Source organism: Cryptococcus neoformans (genome assembly GCF_000091045.1).
Source record: "Cryptococcus neoformans var. neoformans JEC21 chromosome 6 sequence".
Lineage (NCBI taxonomy): Eukaryota > Fungi > Basidiomycota > Tremellomycetes > Tremellales > Cryptococcaceae > Cryptococcus > Cryptococcus deneoformans.
The window spans coordinates 952,669-971,300 of NC_006691.1; the positions used below are offsets into that span (position 1 = coordinate 952,669).

The 18,632-nt window shown below is 47.4% G+C and overlaps 9 protein-coding genes across 10 annotated transcripts in view; 4 read left to right on the forward strand and 5 right to left on the reverse strand.

Annotated features, from left to right (window-relative positions):
* Positions 1-336: 336 nt before the first annotated feature.
* CNF03200 (protein phosphatase 2A regulatory B subunit, putative) lies at positions 337-2,875 on the reverse strand. Of its 2 annotated transcripts, XM_571391.1 has the most exons (12): positions 2,758-2,875; positions 2,524-2,699; positions 2,356-2,453; positions 2,273-2,305; positions 2,107-2,224; positions 1,750-2,040; positions 1,536-1,700; positions 1,233-1,494; positions 992-1,175; positions 889-927; positions 817-836; positions 337-764 (listed from the first exon to the last, which is right to left on the reverse strand). In XM_571391.1, exons 2-12 carry the CDS (start codon positions 2,600-2,602, stop codon positions 740-742), a joined length of 1,314 nt encoding a protein of 437 aa, XP_571391.1. In that variant the 5' UTR covers positions 2,603-2,699; positions 2,758-2,875; the 3' UTR covers positions 337-739. The 2 variants fall into 2 exon arrangements, with proteins under 2 accessions (XP_571391.1, XP_024514508.1); XM_024658582.1 differs by having other exon boundaries at positions 2,524-2,875.
* A 199-nt stretch (positions 2,876-3,074) lies between these two features.
* On the forward strand, positions 3,075-4,658 carry CNF03205 (hypothetical protein). Its single transcript, XM_024658583.1, has 5 exons — positions 3,075-3,699; positions 3,742-3,852; positions 3,912-4,013; positions 4,072-4,247; positions 4,318-4,658. The coding sequence occupies exons 1-5, from the start codon at positions 3,478-3,480 to the stop codon at positions 4,589-4,591; spliced, it is 885 nt and encodes a 294-aa protein (XP_024514509.1). The 5' UTR covers positions 3,075-3,477; the 3' UTR covers positions 4,592-4,658.
* A 210-nt stretch (positions 4,659-4,868) lies between these two features.
* Positions 4,869-5,698, reverse strand: CNF03210 (conserved hypothetical protein). The gene is made up of 4 exons (XM_024657425.1): positions 5,512-5,698; positions 5,332-5,443; positions 5,130-5,268; positions 4,869-5,081 (listed from the first exon to the last, which is right to left on the reverse strand). The coding sequence occupies exons 1-4, from the start codon at positions 5,537-5,539 to the stop codon at positions 4,992-4,994; spliced, it is 369 nt and encodes a 122-aa protein (XP_024513149.1). The 5' UTR covers positions 5,540-5,698; the 3' UTR covers positions 4,869-4,991.
* A 145-nt stretch (positions 5,699-5,843) lies between these two features.
* Positions 5,844-7,300, forward strand: CNF03215 (hypothetical protein). Its single transcript, XM_024658584.1, has 5 exons — positions 5,844-6,126; positions 6,182-6,226; positions 6,282-6,333; positions 6,384-6,538; positions 6,614-7,300. The coding sequence occupies exons 1-5, from the start codon at positions 5,981-5,983 to the stop codon at positions 7,155-7,157; spliced, it is 942 nt and encodes a 313-aa protein (XP_024514510.1). The 5' UTR covers positions 5,844-5,980; the 3' UTR covers positions 7,158-7,300.
* CNF03220 (hypothetical protein) lies at positions 7,263-8,286 on the reverse strand. The gene is made up of 5 exons (XM_024657426.1): positions 8,143-8,286; positions 7,920-8,090; positions 7,657-7,855; positions 7,574-7,592; positions 7,263-7,518 (listed from the first exon to the last, which is right to left on the reverse strand). The coding sequence occupies exons 1-5, from the start codon at positions 8,227-8,229 to the stop codon at positions 7,434-7,436; spliced, it is 561 nt and encodes a 186-aa protein (XP_024513046.1). The 5' UTR covers positions 8,230-8,286; the 3' UTR covers positions 7,263-7,433.
* Positions 8,287-8,477: 191 nt separating this feature from the next.
* CNF03230 (conserved hypothetical protein) lies at positions 8,478-12,136 on the forward strand. Its single transcript, XM_024657427.1, has 8 exons — positions 8,478-8,800; positions 8,854-9,895; positions 9,949-10,174; positions 10,230-10,420; positions 10,467-10,717; positions 10,767-11,094; positions 11,155-11,417; positions 11,473-12,136. The coding sequence occupies exons 1-8, from the start codon at positions 8,508-8,510 to the stop codon at positions 11,936-11,938; spliced, it is 3,060 nt and encodes a 1,019-aa protein (XP_024513047.1). The 5' UTR covers positions 8,478-8,507; the 3' UTR covers positions 11,939-12,136.
* CNF03240 (expressed protein) lies at positions 12,076-14,434 on the reverse strand. Its single transcript, XM_571625.1, has 3 exons — positions 13,784-14,434; positions 12,685-13,729; positions 12,076-12,630 (listed from the first exon to the last, which is right to left on the reverse strand). Exons 1-3 carry the CDS (start codon positions 14,389-14,391, stop codon positions 12,274-12,276), a joined length of 2,010 nt encoding a protein of 669 aa, XP_571625.1. The 5' UTR covers positions 14,392-14,434; the 3' UTR covers positions 12,076-12,273.
* A 186-nt stretch (positions 14,435-14,620) lies between these two features.
* CNF03250 (cytoplasm protein, putative) lies at positions 14,621-16,754 on the forward strand. Its single transcript, XM_571606.2, has 15 exons — positions 14,621-14,752; positions 14,821-14,835; positions 14,888-14,897; positions 14,948-14,981; positions 15,041-15,047; positions 15,098-15,178; positions 15,228-15,337; positions 15,395-15,539; positions 15,596-15,720; positions 15,769-15,838; positions 15,886-16,112; positions 16,166-16,182; positions 16,243-16,362; positions 16,422-16,508; positions 16,577-16,754. The coding sequence occupies exons 1-15, from the start codon at positions 14,719-14,721 to the stop codon at positions 16,596-16,598; spliced, it is 1,104 nt and encodes a 367-aa protein (XP_571606.1). The 5' UTR covers positions 14,621-14,718; the 3' UTR covers positions 16,599-16,754.
* The window catches only part of CNF03260 (conserved hypothetical protein), a 3,146-nt gene continuing 1,240 nt past the window's right edge, over positions 16,727-18,632 (reverse strand). The window contains exon 3 of the mRNA XM_571622.1: positions 16,727-18,632. This exon is cut by the window's right edge and continues 708 nt beyond it. Within this exon, the coding sequence (XP_571622.1) occupies positions 16,981-18,632 (1,652 nt within the window). The 3' untranslated portion in view covers positions 16,727-16,980.

An 18,632-nucleotide genomic window follows, 5' to 3' on the forward strand; every position in this document is an offset into this window, starting at 1 on the left:
ACTTGACCTACTAAATCTCGATGTAGAAGAAGAAAAGGAGCATAGTAGGGGATCTGGAGAAGAATGAATAGAGAGATCAAACATCACTTCGCACTCGATGTCTGTGAATAAAAGAGGATAGGGACCTCGTATTTCATACCCGATCCCGGATTTATGGAGGTGAAGAAAGGAGAATAAAGTAATCATATTTCGTACTTCAATGGAAAAAGGTATGGTCTGCAGATTATCCTGAACGAAGTTTGCTGCCGTTAGGCAAACAGCCACTCAGATACTAAGATAGTGGCCATGGGCATGTTCTGTCACAAAAGCAGCATGATATGAAAATAGCGTTCAACGCCATTATTGCTTCCAATTTCTATTCATAATAATCCTTCTTTTTCATCCACCATCCGTTGCTAAACGAGCCTATTCTCGCACCATTTCTATCTAGAGGATGTTGAAAAGTTATCGCCTCCGACCAGCCATTAAAGAATAATCTGTCAGAGACTACCGCAAAAGCCGTGAAAATAAGCTCATGAGCTCGCAGTATTACGGCACTAGAGGGAAGTGAAAAAGTCTGCGATTATGTTAAAAGATGTAAAAGGGATACTAAATGAATGAAGGAACGAGTGTCAACATGACGAAATAAGTATTGAATCGTGGATAAGCTCCATGAAGCTGGTGAACGGATACTTTGATATTTGATTGGTGTAAATGCGAGATTGGGTATCTAGAGGCTGATTTGACTGCTTTGCGACAATCATGATAATGTAGAATACAAAAAGCTGAATAAAACTGTTAGCAAACCGAATTACATGAGCACTTTTGTAGACCGACAGATTGTTCGTAGCAGCAATCTACCAAGTTTGATTAGTACGCCGCAGATCCATTAAATTTCACTGGACTTACAGCAATAGTATTCTCGCGTGGGTGCCAGCTAGCATGCAACTGGAATCATTGTCAGATAATGTGGGGAGCAGCAACTTCTTCGTTCCACCGCTTGCTGACTTACAATTTTCTTTGCAAAATCGATCCCTTCGGTTTGCAGCCCTTCCTTCTTGCCGGGCACCTTTCCACGTGATCCTCCAATCTTCTTTGCTTTGAAAGCCGATTTATCCGCTTGAAGAACAACGTCGTTGTCTCCGTTGACATCGTAAATTCGGAAGTAGTTGTGGTATGAGCCGGTCAGGACTTGGCTTTGAGAAAAAGTACGGTTATTGATTGCCAATGACTGGAAGAAACAAGGCCCTTACCTGCCGTCGCCACTGAAAGTACACTCAAATTTATCGAAGATGCAATCGTTCTCATAAAGGTCACATAATTTCTGTCGGAGATGATCGTGAATGTTGATGGTTTTCACAGGCTTGCTGTCCATGTTGATGTCCCATATCTTAAGCGTCAAATAGTCTCGGGACAGTATGTATCGCCCATCCTGAGAGAATTTGACGTCCGAGATAGAAGAGATAATCTCAGAGAAGAAGGATTTTTGAGAAGGATCTTCTTCTTCCTCGAAAACTACGGGATAATCAGATTGGCCTGGACACAAGTACACTCACGCTTCGCGTGCTGATCGCACAATGCCGAATCTCTCATATCGGCCAACTTAATGGTGCCTTTCGAGCTTGAGTACATGAAAAGATTGCAATGTATCGGGTGAAACTCGGCTGCAGTAATGACTTCCGTGAGTTCCTCCATGTTGACGGGCTTTATGTCGACAATGTCTACGGGGCTTTAGATTGAACCATTGGACTCGACCGAGCTTGTACTTACTAAAGCTCTGGTCGCTAATATCCAGGTTCCACAGATTAATTCTCAGGTCGTCAGCGGAGATGTATGTTTCACCATCTGAGTTGACCGATATGGAATTGATGTGATAGGCGTGAGCGTTGGCATAGACCTTTCGGGGGACGGCCGCAGTAATTGAATCATGAGTGGTCATTCGGGGAAGACGCAGAGGTGGTTGTGATGGTCCGGTACCACTGCCATACCCATCGGTATGATTGTTCTCGGCTACCACCCGGATCTGTTTGTCAAAGACCTTCCAGAGTTTGATAGTTTTGTCTGTATGAAATGTCAGATCACCAAAATCGCATATTACGCGACCAAGAGCAAATGAACATCACGCACCATTGGTACTCAGCAAAAAATGAGCGGCATTCTGCCTTTTACACCATTTGATGCGGTTGATTTTCTCTTCGATTTCAAGTGATTTAAGATAATCAAACTCCGGTTCGTGTGATTGAAACTAGACGGATCAGAAATTTTCGCGATACACAATGCAATAGAGACCTACTTCCGTGTAGAACTTGTATTCGCACCCCCGTTTCTACAAAGCCTTAATTGACTGCAGATTGACAGGGAAAAAGAGATACTCACCTGCTCATTCCGCTCAAACAACACCACACGGCCGCCTTTATCACCAGTAGCGAGATAATCGCCAGTATGGTCAAACTCGACAGTTGAGATGATATCGGCTATACAATGGGTCGAAATCATTTCAGCTAGTTTGTACACAGGAGAAATCAAGCTGACCCAAGGACGAACCTTCGGTAATGTCTTCCACCTCCCCCTTGTCACCAAAACACTGGGCAAACCGCCACTGATTCGTCGGTTCGACATCCATGGTATGAATCCAGTTGGTTGTGGTTGGAGATCACTGGGATACACTGAGGGGCCTTGCCAGCAATGTGAGCGCTTGAAAAGGAAGTTGATGAGAGAGCCTAGGTACTATGAGTCAAATCCGCGTGGGTGAGATAAATGGGGGAATAAAGGAGAGACCTTTGCGGGAGGGCCTTGACTAATACGTGAATGGTGTGGCGCACTTAGGATATGTGCGCTATACGTGCTAGGAGGATCGAGGATATGACTCGAAGATGGACGTGTAGTTGATTTGGGACTGGATTACTTCTCGAGCCGAGCTCACCCACCCGCTGCCTGTTGTCGCCTGTCCAAATGACACCACCAAGCCATTCAATTACGTAACTTATTGTTCGACCCTCCATTTAATTTCCCCACAATGGCTTGTTACGTACTCTGGTCATACTGGCTACTGCTTCTTCCGCAGTATATGAAGTTGCTGGCTTAGTCTGCCAGTCGGATAACTAAATACCTGTAGTACAGTGCGGACGCAGCCATTTGATAGGCATAGTAGGCATACTTCTTCTTACACTATGCCCTGCCGTCACTGTCCTCAACGTACGCAGCGATACAACGGGAATCCTTTCACTCTTGCAGCGTTGCTCTCCTTTTAACAGTTCCTGCACGTTACAGCAACCCTTTGAGCTGTCGTCTTGAGCGCTTGAACGATCAAAAGTAAGATTATCAGCGGTATTTCCATAACCGGCGACATTCACATCGACTCCTGAATGTACGATGAGCCGATACCGTTCAGCGACAAGTCATTGTCCCAGCATCGCAGGAAACAAAACAAGCTGTAAATTTCCACACATCAGCTTCATATCAGTATTCTTCAAGTTTGCTATATCTCTTGTGTGAACGATGGCCGCTTTCAGCCTATTCTTCCGGGTCATAGACAGGTTTGTTGACGGCGACGTTGCCATAGTTCAAGGTCAAAAACATAAATACACCATTCCAGCATGTTTCAAAGATTTGTACTGGCCCCGGTATGACGCGCAAACCCATGGTAAGTACGAAACCTATCGAGATGTCGAGCATCTCGTGGCTCAAGCACGATGCGCTATGGAACACGAAGATATTCGCGTGAGTTTCGCTTTGATTGTGGATATTGCTGAACTGTGGCAGCCGTTTTTCAGAATCTACTGTCTTTTTGCCGAACTCAACAAGCAGAATGGTCAGAACACAAGTTTTGCCCTCTGTGGAATAAGTGCAGATGGAAAACATCTGGATTACGAAGTATGTCACCGTACATTATGGCCAGTGGCAACTTCTTAGTAACCCCATTGGGAGGACAGTCCAACCTCACATCATCCAAACGTCTAGTAAGATCGGACAAAAAAGCCATGATGTATATGAAAACCTACGCTTGGTTTATGGAAGGAATTGTGCCGATTCCAGTAAGTTGTTCAACCTTTGGTGATACCTTTATGAACGGATGCCTATTATGGGTCGTAGATTGGTAGGTTCAAACTGGGAGCTTCAAGTTTAGCGGAAATCATCCCTTTCATGGGAGCTTTAGGGGTCTTCATCGTCAGCTTTTTAATGTATTCGCGCACCTGTCAAAGTATAACTGCACCGTCTTGGCTGTGGAAAGAGATGTTGGGGCCGCTTCAATGGGCAATTCTCTTCGCGTACGTTTCGATTGATTGCAAATGGTCTGTAGATGATGTGGCGTGTCAGTTAATAAGAAGGTATTGATAGTTTTTTCATACCTGAAGTAGGTGACATCGCCGCGTCAAGCATAAGCCCTAGCCGGAGAGCAGCAAGGAAAGTCAAACACTGGCTCAAGTTACGCAGTCTACTTTCCCGAGATCAACAATATGAGGACGGCAGTTGGCAGTCCCGAGGATTAGCCAGAGTTTTCCCAGATCCGAATACAGGCGGCGATCCTTACGAGTGGCGGTACACCGATCATTTTCGCAAGCAACTGTATGGTGAAGGTTTAGTACACTTGCGCAAAGAAAATGAAGTATAAATGTACTGTACGGTGTTCATGTTATCGCTCATCGTCATGTGTGGTTGTACAGAATAATAATGCAATGCAATACATTATTGCAACTGGTGGAAAGGCCAGCTATGATAAACTTACCAGTATCTTGCCATAATAACGCCATCGACGATGGGGACCGAGGAGTGGAGTACGCAACAGTCTGGGTCTGGCCTGACTTATCATGCCCCTTCGTTGCAGATCGTGTCTCACAAGTATTCATTTATTCTAAATCTTTCGGACAGTGATGATAGCAGTATCGCAGCATCAAACTATTTGTTTTTGGTGGGTGGCTCCATCCTGGATGAAATTAAATGCATTGGAAACCACCGTTCCATTGTGGCGATAGCTCACTGCTTACGCAAAGTTATATAGCACAGTATCGATCTTAGCTGCCACGGTATGTGGTGTATGAAAAAGGACTGAGTAGGAGAGGTATATGATAATGCTGAGAAGGATCGGCATAGTTGAAAGTAATCTGAAAGTTTGATATCAGGATATATCCGACGAATGATTATAAGCCTACCTCGACCACTGGGTAGAAGGTTTCTGTCCCCGTGGCTTTGAAGTAATCACCCGTAAAAAACACCATCTTGTAAATGCCAGGGGAGAGCTTCACGTTTGGTGATAAGAGAGTAGAGCATCTTCCATCAATATCAGTGGTCCTGTTGTATATGAGGGGTCAGTGTCAAACCACCTCCCTTCGTCACCAAAAGAAACACACACACCCGTCTGCCAGAATCTTGTCTTTGGCGTCATTGGGTCCCGACAGCTCTGCCTTCAGTATTTGGAGAGAGACCTTGACTCCTGAAGCTGGCTTCCCTTGGGACGAATCCAACACTGTGATCGTTATTACTTTCAGCCCGAGCCTAGAAGCTAGCAACAAGGCGGGACCTTATATTACTTACCGTGGCAAGTTATAGGCGAACGCGACATGTTGGGGACGCGAATGATGGGTTAACAGGTGTTGTGTATGCGGATGTCCTGCAAACAATTGTAACAATATATGTTATTTGTTGTCGACCTTCAATCCATTCGTTATCGGATATTCGCAAGCATTCCAGTCACTTGGTACCAACCAACGAATGAATTCCACTCAACGTGCTCCGCTATGATCGCACAGCTGTCTTCCGACGGAAGAAGATATCAGGGGACCAGAGGTGGAGGTGAGTGTGTGGCGAGCGACATCCGTCACTCGCTGGCTCCGATTCATTCATACTTATTAAATTTCATTATTATTCCACAACTCAACATTAACGCTATACGGGAAAACTTGGAAAGAGCAAAGGATTTCGTAAGGATTGAGAGCCAACCTCACAGCACAAAACTCCCTAAAATCAACTTCTTTTATTTGATCCTATCACCAATTTTAACGTCATGGACCGAGATGGCAATGCTTCCCCGCCAACAAAAGATCGGCCTCTCCTCCTCAGCACTCCTACAACACGAGTGATCAGAACGTTTGAGGAAATTAGAATTCCGGTGAAGACTGAAGAAGTGTACCCCGAGCTTGAATGTGCGATGTGAGCTTTGGGCCACACTTCCATCTGGAACACTGCTCAACATTTTTTTTCACAGATGCTCCCACATCCTGGGTGCCGCTCAATCCCTGGTCCCGTGTGGGTATGTGGAGTACTTTGTAAACCGATCCCCTCTGTTTGCTTATCAGCCGCCATAGGCACTCCTTCTGTGGACCGTGTGCCTGGAAATGGATCAAAACTAACAATAGTGTGAGCGAACATCTTCTCAGCGATTTTGTATATGCTGACTCCAGTGAAAGCGTGCTACATGCCCTCATTGCCGTATTGAAATCTCCATGACGGATCCCATCGTCCCTAACATCGTCGTGGACCAGATTGTGGATCGCAAACTCCAAAAGCTCGAGCACGGCTTGGAGAAAGAAGCAATGCTGCTTGATCGACAAGAGAAGCTGCGGTATGTTTTTTTCCCCTTTTTATTTTCGTTCAGTCGAGAATCGTTAAAAGGACCGCTGCTGATGGAGCTTGGAAGCGAATGGAAGGATCTTCAGCCCCAGCTAGAGCATTTCCGAAGACATATCCGGACATCTCGTATAGTAAGGGGGGTTGATACTGTTCTGCCTAACATCGGCGAGGACTCAGGAGAGCCCCAGATAAATCCACGTAGAGCCTCTCGCAACTTCGCGGAACTTGGGGCGCCCATAGATTTAGGTGTTTCAGCACCCACCATTGAAGAACTCATTGGTCAATCTCCCTCTAGAAGGTCACAATCTTCGGCTGAGTTCCACAGCGAAATGAGAGAAAGGCAACGGAGAGCATTGTCGCAATTTCTTCAAACAGGTACAGTTGGCGAAGTCGAATCAAACGGTATCCAAGAGCCTCCCAGGACGCGAACAAGCCGGGCAGGAGCCATGGCTGCAGAGACCCGTTCACGTCACCGAGAACGTCCGTACCCGGACAGCCATCCTCCGGTTCCGCCCTATTCAACTTCACCCAGCATGCGTCGACAACCCAGGGGAAGGGGGGATGGCGGAACTCGAGAGGATCCACAGATAGTCCCGTCGGATAGCGAATAGATAAATGGGACATTATTCTCCTCGAAGGAACTATACCTCGGGTTTATTCTATTTTTTGTATTGCAGCATCTTTACTTTGTAGCTTTTTTATCTGAAACCTAGATCCTGAACGATTCGAGCCAGCGGCTATGCATAGATGATGTGTTCTTATCACATCTGAAGATAAAAAGTCCATGTACCGTCCAACGTTCCATTATTTAATATATATTACTTCAATACGAAGCAACCAATTCCTTCGGAGCTCAATTGACAACAGGACTTCTTGGGAAACGGCTGTCAGAGTTTCGATGGCGTAGGGACTTTAACAACGTCTGAAGGATCCAACAGATATCGAACCATTTGAAATTCCTTCTGCTTGAATCTAGGCGCCCCCTAATGTCAGCAATGACTCAGATTAGTATGACGATGGTACGTACCCGCACTTTTCATAAAAAGCTGTAACGTCTCGGTCAGTGTCGTCGTTACACGTAACTTAAAGCAAAGGTGATGGTGGACCCACGGATGTTTTTCTCACTACAGTCCAGGATGATTTTATAGCAGCCTCGGGCAAGTCCGATATCCACCAGCGTGTTTATAATCTTCATTCCAAGCTTTCTTCCTTGCATGCTTTGTGACACGGCGATGTCTTCGATGTGGCCTACAAGCCCCGCATTACGAACAAATTTGCGCTCAATAATGACAGATCCGCAGGCCACAACCTGAAAGCACAGTTCCAGCGGCGTACATTTGTGGGACATATCCATCTAAGCGCAGCTTACTTACCTGATTGGAGAGCCGATGAACGACCACTACTGTAAAGTAGATACCAGCACTTGCCTTCATCTCTTGGAAGATCGTCTCATACGTGCTGACAGATTGAGGAGGGGCAGACGTAAGGACAGATAGAAGTTCAATATGGCCCCTCAAAACATCGGTAGAAGAAAGTGGGCGAAGCTATCCGAGTGGTATCAACGATGCGTTGCGTACGGGAAGCGAAATAACAAACATAGAGGTCTGGCCCAAGCTCGTCTTGAGCTGAAGCGGGTAGTATAGAAGGGTCGAAGAGGAGATCTAAGGAGGAGTCGGGGGTCATCTATGGGGAGCTCTGCCGGGGAAGGGATGGGAAAAAGGGAAGAAGGGGGAGGGGGAAAGGTTCTTGAGCTGAAGAACGTTCAGCCCAACATCGTCCTGCTGACTGCAGAACCACACATGCGGGGCCCCAAAGTTAGGCGCGAGCCGCAGGAGGTCTTCCAATATACTTAGGCGCGGCCCGTCCCAGCAGCGCAGTAACTGCACCGATAATAACCATGTACGATCGCATAATAGTAGCACAAGTGCATTCCCCACCTCCCCCGCTCCCGTTATCGTACCATGCCTCGAAGAAAAAACGACTATCTCTCGGACGGCTCTGACTCGGACGCCTCAAATTCGGCTCGCTCCCAAGACGGTTACAACTCTCAAGAGGACCCGGATGCTCGAGATGAACGGCGCCTTTTCGAATTCAAAGGCAACAAACGTCGCAAGACTGATGGACGCAGCGGGAAAGATGCCGCTTGGGAAGGTATATTTGGGGAAGAAGATGGCGTAGGAGGGGTGCCGAGACGTGGAGGTATCGGCGGTAGAGGACGTCCTGGACCTTCTTCATTGAGGGCTGATTGGACAAAGTGCGTACGAAGTCTGAATTGATGAGTGCAGTACTGACTGTCTTCAATACTAGAGCCCCCGCGTTTGTATCCAATGGGTCCAAGACTTTGCAAGAGGAGGAGGAAGAAGGCCAGGTGCGACAGGCCAATACTGAAGAGCCGGAAAGAGATGAAGATGAGAACGGTTCGGAAAGCAGCACTAGCTCTGACTCTGACTCTGGTTCTGAAAACGATGATAACGGCAGCTCTCCCGCCCCTTCTCCCCGTATCAGGGATGCAGATGATTATAACGGAGAAAAACAGACTACAGGGGGATTGGGCTTGGGTTTCAGGAATGCCTCTGCCCAGGGTGCCACTGACGAACCCACAGGAGAAGCCGGAAAAAGAGAAGAAGGCGACGCAACAGAGCTTGCTTCTCGGAGCAAGGCCGGCATTGGTGCTGGATTATCGGCGGGAAAGAAAACGCTGCCCGATGAGACTATATACAGTGTCGGAAATGAGCCTCACGCAAGGTCTTCTACCAACGACACCATTGATCATGGTCCAAAACCTACAGGAATTCCTAGTAGTTTTGGAAGACCTCCGCCTTCTCTTACTGCGCACTCCGGTCATCATACTCAGCGTCGCTTCCTTCCAAGGGCTCAGTCGCCAGCGGCGTCCACAACTAAAGCCCAACTGACTGCGTCGGAAAAGGCCCATTTCAGTAAAATCCAATCATCGTTTGGGGCCCGTCTGTTAGCAAAGCAGGGATGGGAGGTCGGTAAAGGTTTGGGTGTACAAGAAAATGGTCGTGCTGTACCAATTGAAGTCGGGAAAGTTCTGAGGGGTCAAGGTATACAAAGAGGAATTAGGACTGAGGACAGTAAGCGAGAAGCAAGACGGCAGGGTGTGACCTTTTCGGATGATGAGGATGATGAAGCACCGAGGAGAAGGAGGCATCGAGAGAAGGGACCGAAGGTGCATAAAGAAAAGAATGAAGAAGATCAGGGTTGGAAAAGGCAGAAAAAGGTCAAGGTCAAAGTTCAACATAAGACCTATGAACAGTTATTGGCCGAGGCGGGTGATGCTGTTCCTGCAGCTGGCATAGGCCTTGTGTTGGACGCTCGAGGAGGAGAGGTGTGTTGATGGTCTCAAAATGCCAATTGGCGCTAACTGACGGTTTATCTTAGCTTAAAGAGGTCCAGTCGCTGTCGTCCCTTTCGCTTTCCACTTGGACCCCAAGTTCGGACTCGACAAGATTACCTGAACTTCGTCATAATCTCCACCTTATCGTCGATGCTGCTAAGCAAGATGTCTCGGGTTTGGTAAGGGAAGGGAAAAAGGTAAATGAGCGACGGCGTTGGGCCCTGCGTGAGGAAGAGATTTCCAGGGCCAAGGCTGAAGAAGCCAGCACCAGTGAGACTTATTGATCATAGTACTTCTGGTCTCTGCGCTAACGTCAATATTGTAGAGATCTCTCGTCTGAAAGAAATACAGGAGATTGTCGATACGATCAGTCATGTAGCCACGGAACAGACAGTCTCATCAACAAGTTCTCTTGCGCCTTTATCCAATAGCTTTGAACTGCTAATTCACAAGTTTCAAGAAGAATATCAATCTCTGAAATTAGATGATGTTATCGTGGGTGCAATTGGACAAATTGTAAGTCATTAGAACGAAATTTCCATCAGTGGCTAACCAAAGTCAGCTACGGAATGCTTTCACAGAATGGCGACCTTTCGATGTATCATCCAACGTTTTACTCTCATCTCTCAAGACTTGGAAGAAAGCGTATAATTTACCCGAAATCATTGACAATGATACTGCTGTTGCAACTCTGAGCCTCAGGGGAAAAAATGCTGCCGTCGATAGGATAGATGCCGGTGGCGAAAGGGTAATGACGGCTTGGGAAAGTCTCATTTGGCATTTGTGGGTACCGAAGGTACGCTCGGCGATAAAGTAGGTGAAACCCCCTTCTACGTGGATCTTAATCTGACCGTTTATATAGCAATGAATGGGATCCTTTGAGCCCTAACGATGCGGTCCACCTAGTCGAGTCTTGGGAACCGATCCTTCCCCTGTTCGTAAAGGATAACATACTCGACCAGCTTGTATTGCCAAAAGTCAAGGTAGCAATAGAACAATGGGATCCCAAGCGGAACAAGCGCGAGCGCCGTTCGAAATCTCTCGCGAGTATAGTGTTCCCATGGCTGCCACTACTGGGTGAGCGGGTCGACGAGGTTATGGATCTTGCCAAACGCCGCATCCGCCATGTCATGCGCAGTTGGGCAGTCAAAGATGGCGTTCCGGAAGAGTTGAGCCGCTGGCGAAAAGATGTAAGTCTCTCTTTTTCACGCTTGCTGTCAGATATAAATACTCATGTCCTTTGACATTAGGTATATTCGTCAAATGAATGGGACAAGCTCATAATTCAGTTCGTTTTGCCCAAACTTGGGCTCTGCCTTCGAGAGGACTTCACGATCAATCCTCGCAAACAAGACATGGTGCCCTTGCAAGATTGGGTCCTCCCGTGGCACAGACTCATTCGACAATCAATGTTCTCTCATTTGCTCGAAGTGGAATTCTTTCCCAAGTGGCTCGATGTCCTATACATCTGGCTCATACAGCCATCATACAAAGCCAATGAGGTCGCTACATGGTATGTGTTCCCGTCGTGTCCTTCGCTGTCGTTGACAAGTTTTCTTCGCATTCAGGTATCAATGGTGGAGTGAGCGCTTCCCTGAAGAGGTGCGCGACATGCCCGGTGTCAAGCAAGGTTTTGAGAGCGGTCTCAACCTTATGCAAGAAGCTATGGACCTCGGTCCCGATGCACCCGCAAAGCTCCACAAGCCCAAATTTGAGCCTCGTTCGACTAAAAAGGTGCTCCAAACCTCAACGACCCCTAAGCTTCGCAAGCCCGAACCTCCTGGTATTGTTGCCACCGACATCACATTCAGATCCATTGCAGAAGACTACGCCGCGCAACACGATCTCATATTCCTACCCTTGGGTAGATCACACGACAAGACCGGAAAACCGTTGTTCAAGGTGTGCAGAAACGTGGATGGTAAAGGGGGTGTCACAGTGTATATTGGGGAGTATGCGGTGTTTGCGAAAATGGATGATGGAGAGTTCAGAGCGATATCGCTGGAGGATATGGTCAAAAAAGCATCGGCGTAGCTGCTAGGTTGCATCAAATGTTCCACTGCAGATATGTAAAGAAATGCTTCTATAAGGACTCTTTTGATCCACATCACCGGAGACTCATCTGATGGTCTATGTGTCTGCTTCCGGAATAGTAACAATGTTTGACCACGTACAGGATTATGATAAATTACATGACTTTTTTTCTGTTTACAACATGTTACTTTTATCTGATCGTTGACATGATATTTGTTCCGAGATAGTGATTGACAATGATAAACAGTGACACACAAGAATGCCATCAGAAGTATGATGTTGATGACTAACTGAAAGACACGAAAAGGATAAAATAGTCATGGATAGTAGGGGCTTTACATCGATTGTTGAATCTTCACCAGCCATTTATCACGACTCCCCGTACCAACATTCTTCCCGTCCTCATCCGCATACGCCTCAGCCCTTACAGTCCCTCCATTCGTATCCGTAACCCTCAAGTTCAGTCCAGTCCAACTAGCGGCTGCCTTTTGCTTAGAAGTAAAAGTAAGATTACCCAGTAAAGTATTCGATGCAGGAGGCAAAAGGAACTGAAATGGGGCGGGGTGATCAAAGGTAAAGCAAACGTAAGAGGTAATGGTCACAGTCTGTGGCAAAGGGGTGATAGGATCAGAGAAAGACGATGCCGTCTGAGAGGCGGATGGTGTATCAGAAATGGAATGTGAGAGTCCAGGCTATAACATATCAATTAGTGACGTTAGATCAATATGAAAAGACAATTTACGCACGTCAAGCAAAGGAGTTCTTTCATTGTTCGCCGATTTGACATCATCCCCTGCGCCTTTGATGAGCGGTGTCGGCCTTGACCGGAACGGAGACAATATAAAATTCCAAATGGTACTGAAAAATTTGGTGATGGCCTTGAAGATCCACCACCGTCCGTCATCGGGCTTTGAATTATGATTAGCCACAGATGATATGTCGTCAGGTCCGGCCAATTCAGTTTGAGGAGTATGGGCGCCGTCGACAGCAGGTACGACGACGACAGGCGCCGAAGCATCCCTAGGCAGGCTAAAGTATGATTTATTCTCCATAGGGTTTGTAGGCTCCGCCTCAGTTTCTTCTTCCCCAACTTCATAATCGATGCCGTCTGGTGCGCATATCCACACAGAAGAATTGTCAGTTTCAGATGACCGTAATTGGATAAACTCTACCAAGCGGAGGACTTCAGCGGCAGCACCTGGTTGAATGTAAATTGGAATTTTTCGTGGCTTTGACATATCGGTAGAATTAGGGATGTAAAGGGGGGGGACAGGACTGTAGTCTGAAATGACCGCGAGCGGGGCTGCAGTAACAAAACTCTCAGGAATTATCACAGTGATGTCTCGAGGATGATGTGAATGTACAGCATCAACGATAAGGTAGGATTTTTCGGGCTCTTCTTTCCCTGAATGATATATCAGAGCGCCCACGTCTTTACTCAAGTTATCCTTCTCTTTGACCTCAGCGACAATGAGATGGCTTTGATCTCCTTTCGAAGCCTTGACAGCCTCCCGCAAGACCTCGGAGGGGAAGGATTCAACACCCAACGCGTAGCTAGCTGGGATTCCATTACAGCTACCCATTGGGGATAGGCCCCTCTGGAAAAGAGGATTGTCGGGATGACCAATAACAGCCAGGTAGCTCGTGGGCGCTTTGATAGGAATAGGCAACCGCGTCGGGGAAAGGTGTGAGAATGAAGATAGATGAGGAGTCGGAGGTCCATGGAGGAGAGCAAAGGTTTGCTTGACTTCCTTTTGGGGAGGAAGTGGTTGTATTTGCGGTTTGACGGCACTGCAGTTTTTGCGTTAGAAGCCACTTTTGGGTTCCGAGTCAGTAAGGACATACCGTTCGCCTGATCGTTGTAAAGTCACGCCGATACCTCTCCAGTCCCAAGAGTCACTGTCTTCAAATGCATTGTGCACTGGAGGCCAGTTTGATCCGGACCTGATTTTTGTCTGATCGGGGGAAGTATCTGCCTCCTTGAGATTGACAATCCCATTACCCCCCACTCCGCTTTGCCAATTAATCTGCCCATCCGGATAGACATACCGAAAGGTGTAGGAGTAAGATCTGTTAGCCTCGGCAGGGATAACCAGGACCAGGTGGAGAGTAGTTAACAACTTTGCCGGCTCCGGAAGGGATACGGGTTTAAGTGTCAAGCCCGAACCCCTGTCGGTGGAAGCCGCATGGCCATTGAGTTCATCGGAAAACGTCTTGAATGGTGTAAATTGCTGGGAGCGCCACTCGCCTGGATAAGCAGGTGGGTTGCCTTTGCTATCAAAAAAAGGAATGTCTGTCCATATTTCCCAGCGACCGTGTTCAGGTACTAAGTCTGAAGACAGGTCTTGTCTGTCAAAGGTTGCGAAGAAGTTGAGGTGGACATACCCGTCTCTGGCGAGAGGAGACAGATGTACAGATTTTATGTGATCTATGCTTGGATGGAATGTGGGCATAGCTGGGTGATATGTGGTCAAGATGTATGGATGAATGGCATACGTTCCGTTGGGGGACAAGAAACAAGAGCCAAGGCTGGCCATCACAGCGTGGGAACGGCTATCTACATCCGCGGACAAGGCACCGTGCCTGAAAGAAGATAGACCATTCACTGACGTGGAATTTCCCAGCCTCCACCTCTCGAACTCCTTCTCGTCGGATTGTTTTATCCTCCGCCAGCCACGCACACACCTCTCATCTCACCTTCAACTCATCTTTGCCTGCCAGCCCAGTGACACTGTCATCCATTACTTGAACAACCAGACCCACGGGCAAGAACATACACAATGGGAATCCTTGAAAAGATCGACGACATCGAGAGTCAGTAACCCCATGCCGTCTTCAGTAACTTGACGCTGATATTACATGTTCTCTTCTACGATATCCAGAGGAGATGGCTCGGAGTAAGTCTTTACCTCTGTGAATCGTTAAATAAAAGCTTACCCATGTTTATAGCGCAGAAAAAGTGAGAATTACCGCGTTTATGATAGAAAACTGACACCCGCCCGTCCACAGTAAAGCGACCGAGTACCATTTAGGTTTATTAAAGGTAAGCTTGCATTCGAAGACAATGCTAGAAGCCAGATCTGATTTATGTGAATTTTCCAGGCAAAGCGTATGGAGCCATCGTTGTTGCCGTGTACACCTCTAATGTTCTTCATCTAGTCGCCAAATACAGAGCTCAACTTCTCGAACCAGAAAAGAAATCAGCTAAAGGGGAGGGTTTTGACGTCTTAAAATCTGGAGGTACGCTTGGAAACTTGCTCTGTTTCTGCTTGTCTAAAATTTGGTTCAGATGCCCGCGTGTGTATGATCGGTTTCCCATCGGTCGGAAAATCTACATTGTTATCGAAGACCACCAAGACTGAATCCGTCGTCGGGGCCTATGAATTCACAACTCTCACTGTCAGCTCTTGAATTCTTCATTGTCCCAAAGTAAATTGAAGTTAATGCTACGCTTAGGCCATTCCTGGTGTGCTCGAATATGAAGGGGCCAGAATACAACTGCTCGATTTGCCTGGTATCGTGCAAGATGCTGCCAAAGGCCGAGGTCGAGGTCGACAAGTCGTCTCAGTGGCAAAAACAGCTGACCTCATTCTTCTTCTGAGTACGTTCCTTCTCAGTGTTGTGTCCAATGTATTTTATCTGACCTCATCCCAATAGTTGATGCCACAAAGTCTGCTGAGCAAAAACGTCTTCTGGAGATTGAATTAGAAGCAGTTGGTATCCGATTGAACACTCGACCTCCTGATGTCGTTTTCAAGCAAAAGCAGGCAGGCGGTATCACTGTATGTGAAACCTGTTTTCTAATGATGCATATTACTGACATTTAATAGCTGAACTGTACTGTCAAACTCACTAAAACAGACGAGCGAACCATCAGATCAATCCTTCAGACTTATAAAAGTACGTACTTGTGAGATTACCGAACCTATCGCTTACGCCTGCCACAGTCCACAACTGCGATGTCATGATCCGTGAAGACATCACCACCGACGAATTCATCGATGTCCTTCTCGGCACCCGAAAGTACATCCCGTCTCTCACTGTTATCAACAAAATCGACGGAGTTTCAATGGAGACACTTGACAGTATGGCCAGGGAAGGCGATGGACGGACGATCATGATCAGTTGTGAGATTGATTTAGGTATTGATTGGTTACTGGAGGCTATTTGGAAGGTAAGTGCTTTTGAACCCAGATAATACAGTATCGGAGCTGACCGGTCAATCAGGAGCTTGGTCTTGTAAAGTCAGTAAAGGGCTCAACGCTACCATCCATTTCCTCCTAGTATGCTAACGGTTCCAACAGGGTGTACACCAAGAGACGAGGAGAACAACCAGATCTCAATGATCCCATCTGCCTTCGTCAGGGTGCTACTATCGAGACCGTCTGTCACGGCATTCACAGATCCCTTGCATCTCACTTCAAGTCAGTAAAATGGCAGTTGACAAAAACATTTCGCAAACAAGCTAACGATGATTTATCAGGTATGCTTTGGTTTGGGGAAAGTCAAGCAAGTTTAATCCGCAGCCGCAAAAAGTGGGCCTCAATCACTTAGTGCAAGACGAGGATGTGTAAGTTTCGTACCCTATCAATCCAAATCGATCACTTACTGATCACAATCGTTTTCATAATTCAACAGCGTCAGTATCTTTACAAAGTAAAGAAAGGAGCGATGAATGACGACTTTGTCGGATTTGTACGATTATTATATATGCCATGCATATTAATTTATATAGCGTTGGACAGTCTCAGGATCATAAGAGCTTTCCACGAGTACAACACTGTGTTCAGTAGATAATAATTCATGTGGAGCGGTGATCTCAGCTCACTAAAGACTAATGGTTATCAAGGGGTGGCACGGTATATAAGTAACTATCTGCTAATACACAAATCGTCAACAAATCATCAAAGACTCGACCTGAAGGTTTTCTTTGTTGAAATGTTTGTTTTTTTTTCTTCGTTGTAACAATCCTCGACTACCTGTCCCCCTCGGAAAAAAATTGCTGACAATACAAACTAGGCTAAATGACAAGAAAAAAGATATTACACTTTGATCCCAACCTCTTCTCTGATTCCATCGACCCTCTTCTCAACTTCCTCGAACCATTTCAACGCCTTGTTCGCCTTCTTCTCTTGCTCTTCACTTTCCTTGACAAGTTCGCCTCTAGCGTCTACTGCAGCGCGGAAACGTTCGCGGAGATCCCATGCGGCAAGACGCATGACTTTGCGCACTTCCTTGCTAACCCGAGCCGCCTGTGCGTCAGGGAAGGCAACAGTCGCATCGTCTGACGCTGGATTACCCGATGATGAGAGAAGAGTGGATTGGAGGTGACGACCCACGTTGCGAGGGATAGAGTTGGGAAGGTCATAGATAATATAGGCAATAGCACCAGCGGTGACGACACCCAAAACGGGACCGATCCATCGACGGGTAGAAGGGTTGGAAACAAAGTCAGAAAAGTGCGCGAGGCCTTCAATGGCAGCACGAAGACCGACAGTCTTGCCGCTAACCATTGAGAAGGCGCCGAACGCGAGGGAAGCAGCACCGAAGCCTTCTGCCGAAACGGGTATGAGGTCGAGGGATGAGTGAGATGATGATGAAGAGGAAGGAAGAGAAGATCGAGCGATGAAGATGTGGTGTTGAAGGTCAAAGATATCTGCCACGTTCACCTCCTTGAGGTGTGACTGGGCAGCAAGGCCCAAGCCAACTGATGAAACGCCAGACTGACGGCGGGCACGAGGTCGAGCAGTGAACATTGCCTGAGGGTTGAATCGACGGTTGGAGCGCTCGACGTCTTCAGGAAGGTGAGCATCGCCAAGAGCAATGACCCTGTCCACACCCTCAGCTGTGAGCTTCCTCGCGTCATCCTCGGCCAAACCGACAGCGAAGTCAAGAGAAGCGAGGATAACCCTCTTCACCTCGGCCGCATAATCCCAGACACCCAGCAACCCAGGGTAAGAGGGCAAGTGCAAGCCAGGAGCGGGGGCAGCCAACTCTCCCCTGCCGACTCGCTCGAGCGCAGTGGTCATCCCCTTCTTTGTCCTTTCCGCTACTTGCTCCGTGACATTCTCTTCCTCATGTACCAAACCATCCTCCAAACCCTCGCGCCCCTTCTTCATCTTCTCCAAGACAGGCTTGACGCGAGCAAGCTCATCACGGGCATTGTCTCGCTCCTTGGAGGCGACGAGTGAATTGGCAGCAGCGAGAAGTTCAACATCGGCAAGAAGATGGGTGACATAGTTCTGTGCAGGGCCAAGCTTGGACTTGGACCTGTTGACGAGAACGAAAGAGCGCAAAGAGTGTTCGAGGTGTGAGAACGCATCATCGAGCTCATCGGTTTCACCTTCGGCATAGCCCATGGCAGCCTTGGCAGAGTCGACAAAGTGGACCAAAGAGTCGGCATCCTCGTATGTCTTGGGACTGAGTTGCTTGATCTGTTCAAGCACGAGTCGACGACACCTTGCCTTGTCTTTGATCTGGTCGAAGCGGTTAACAACAATGAAGAGGTGGGCCTTTTCGTGACCAGCTTGCCAGATGAACTCCTTGGCAGAGAGAGTGAAGTGGTTGGCGGCGGAGACAACAAAGACGACGACGTCAATCTCTTCCTGACGCGCAAAATTGGCAGTAGTCTTAATGGAGTCTCGGTTAAGACCGGGTGCATCGATAAGAGAGATGTCAACAACACCATTGTGCA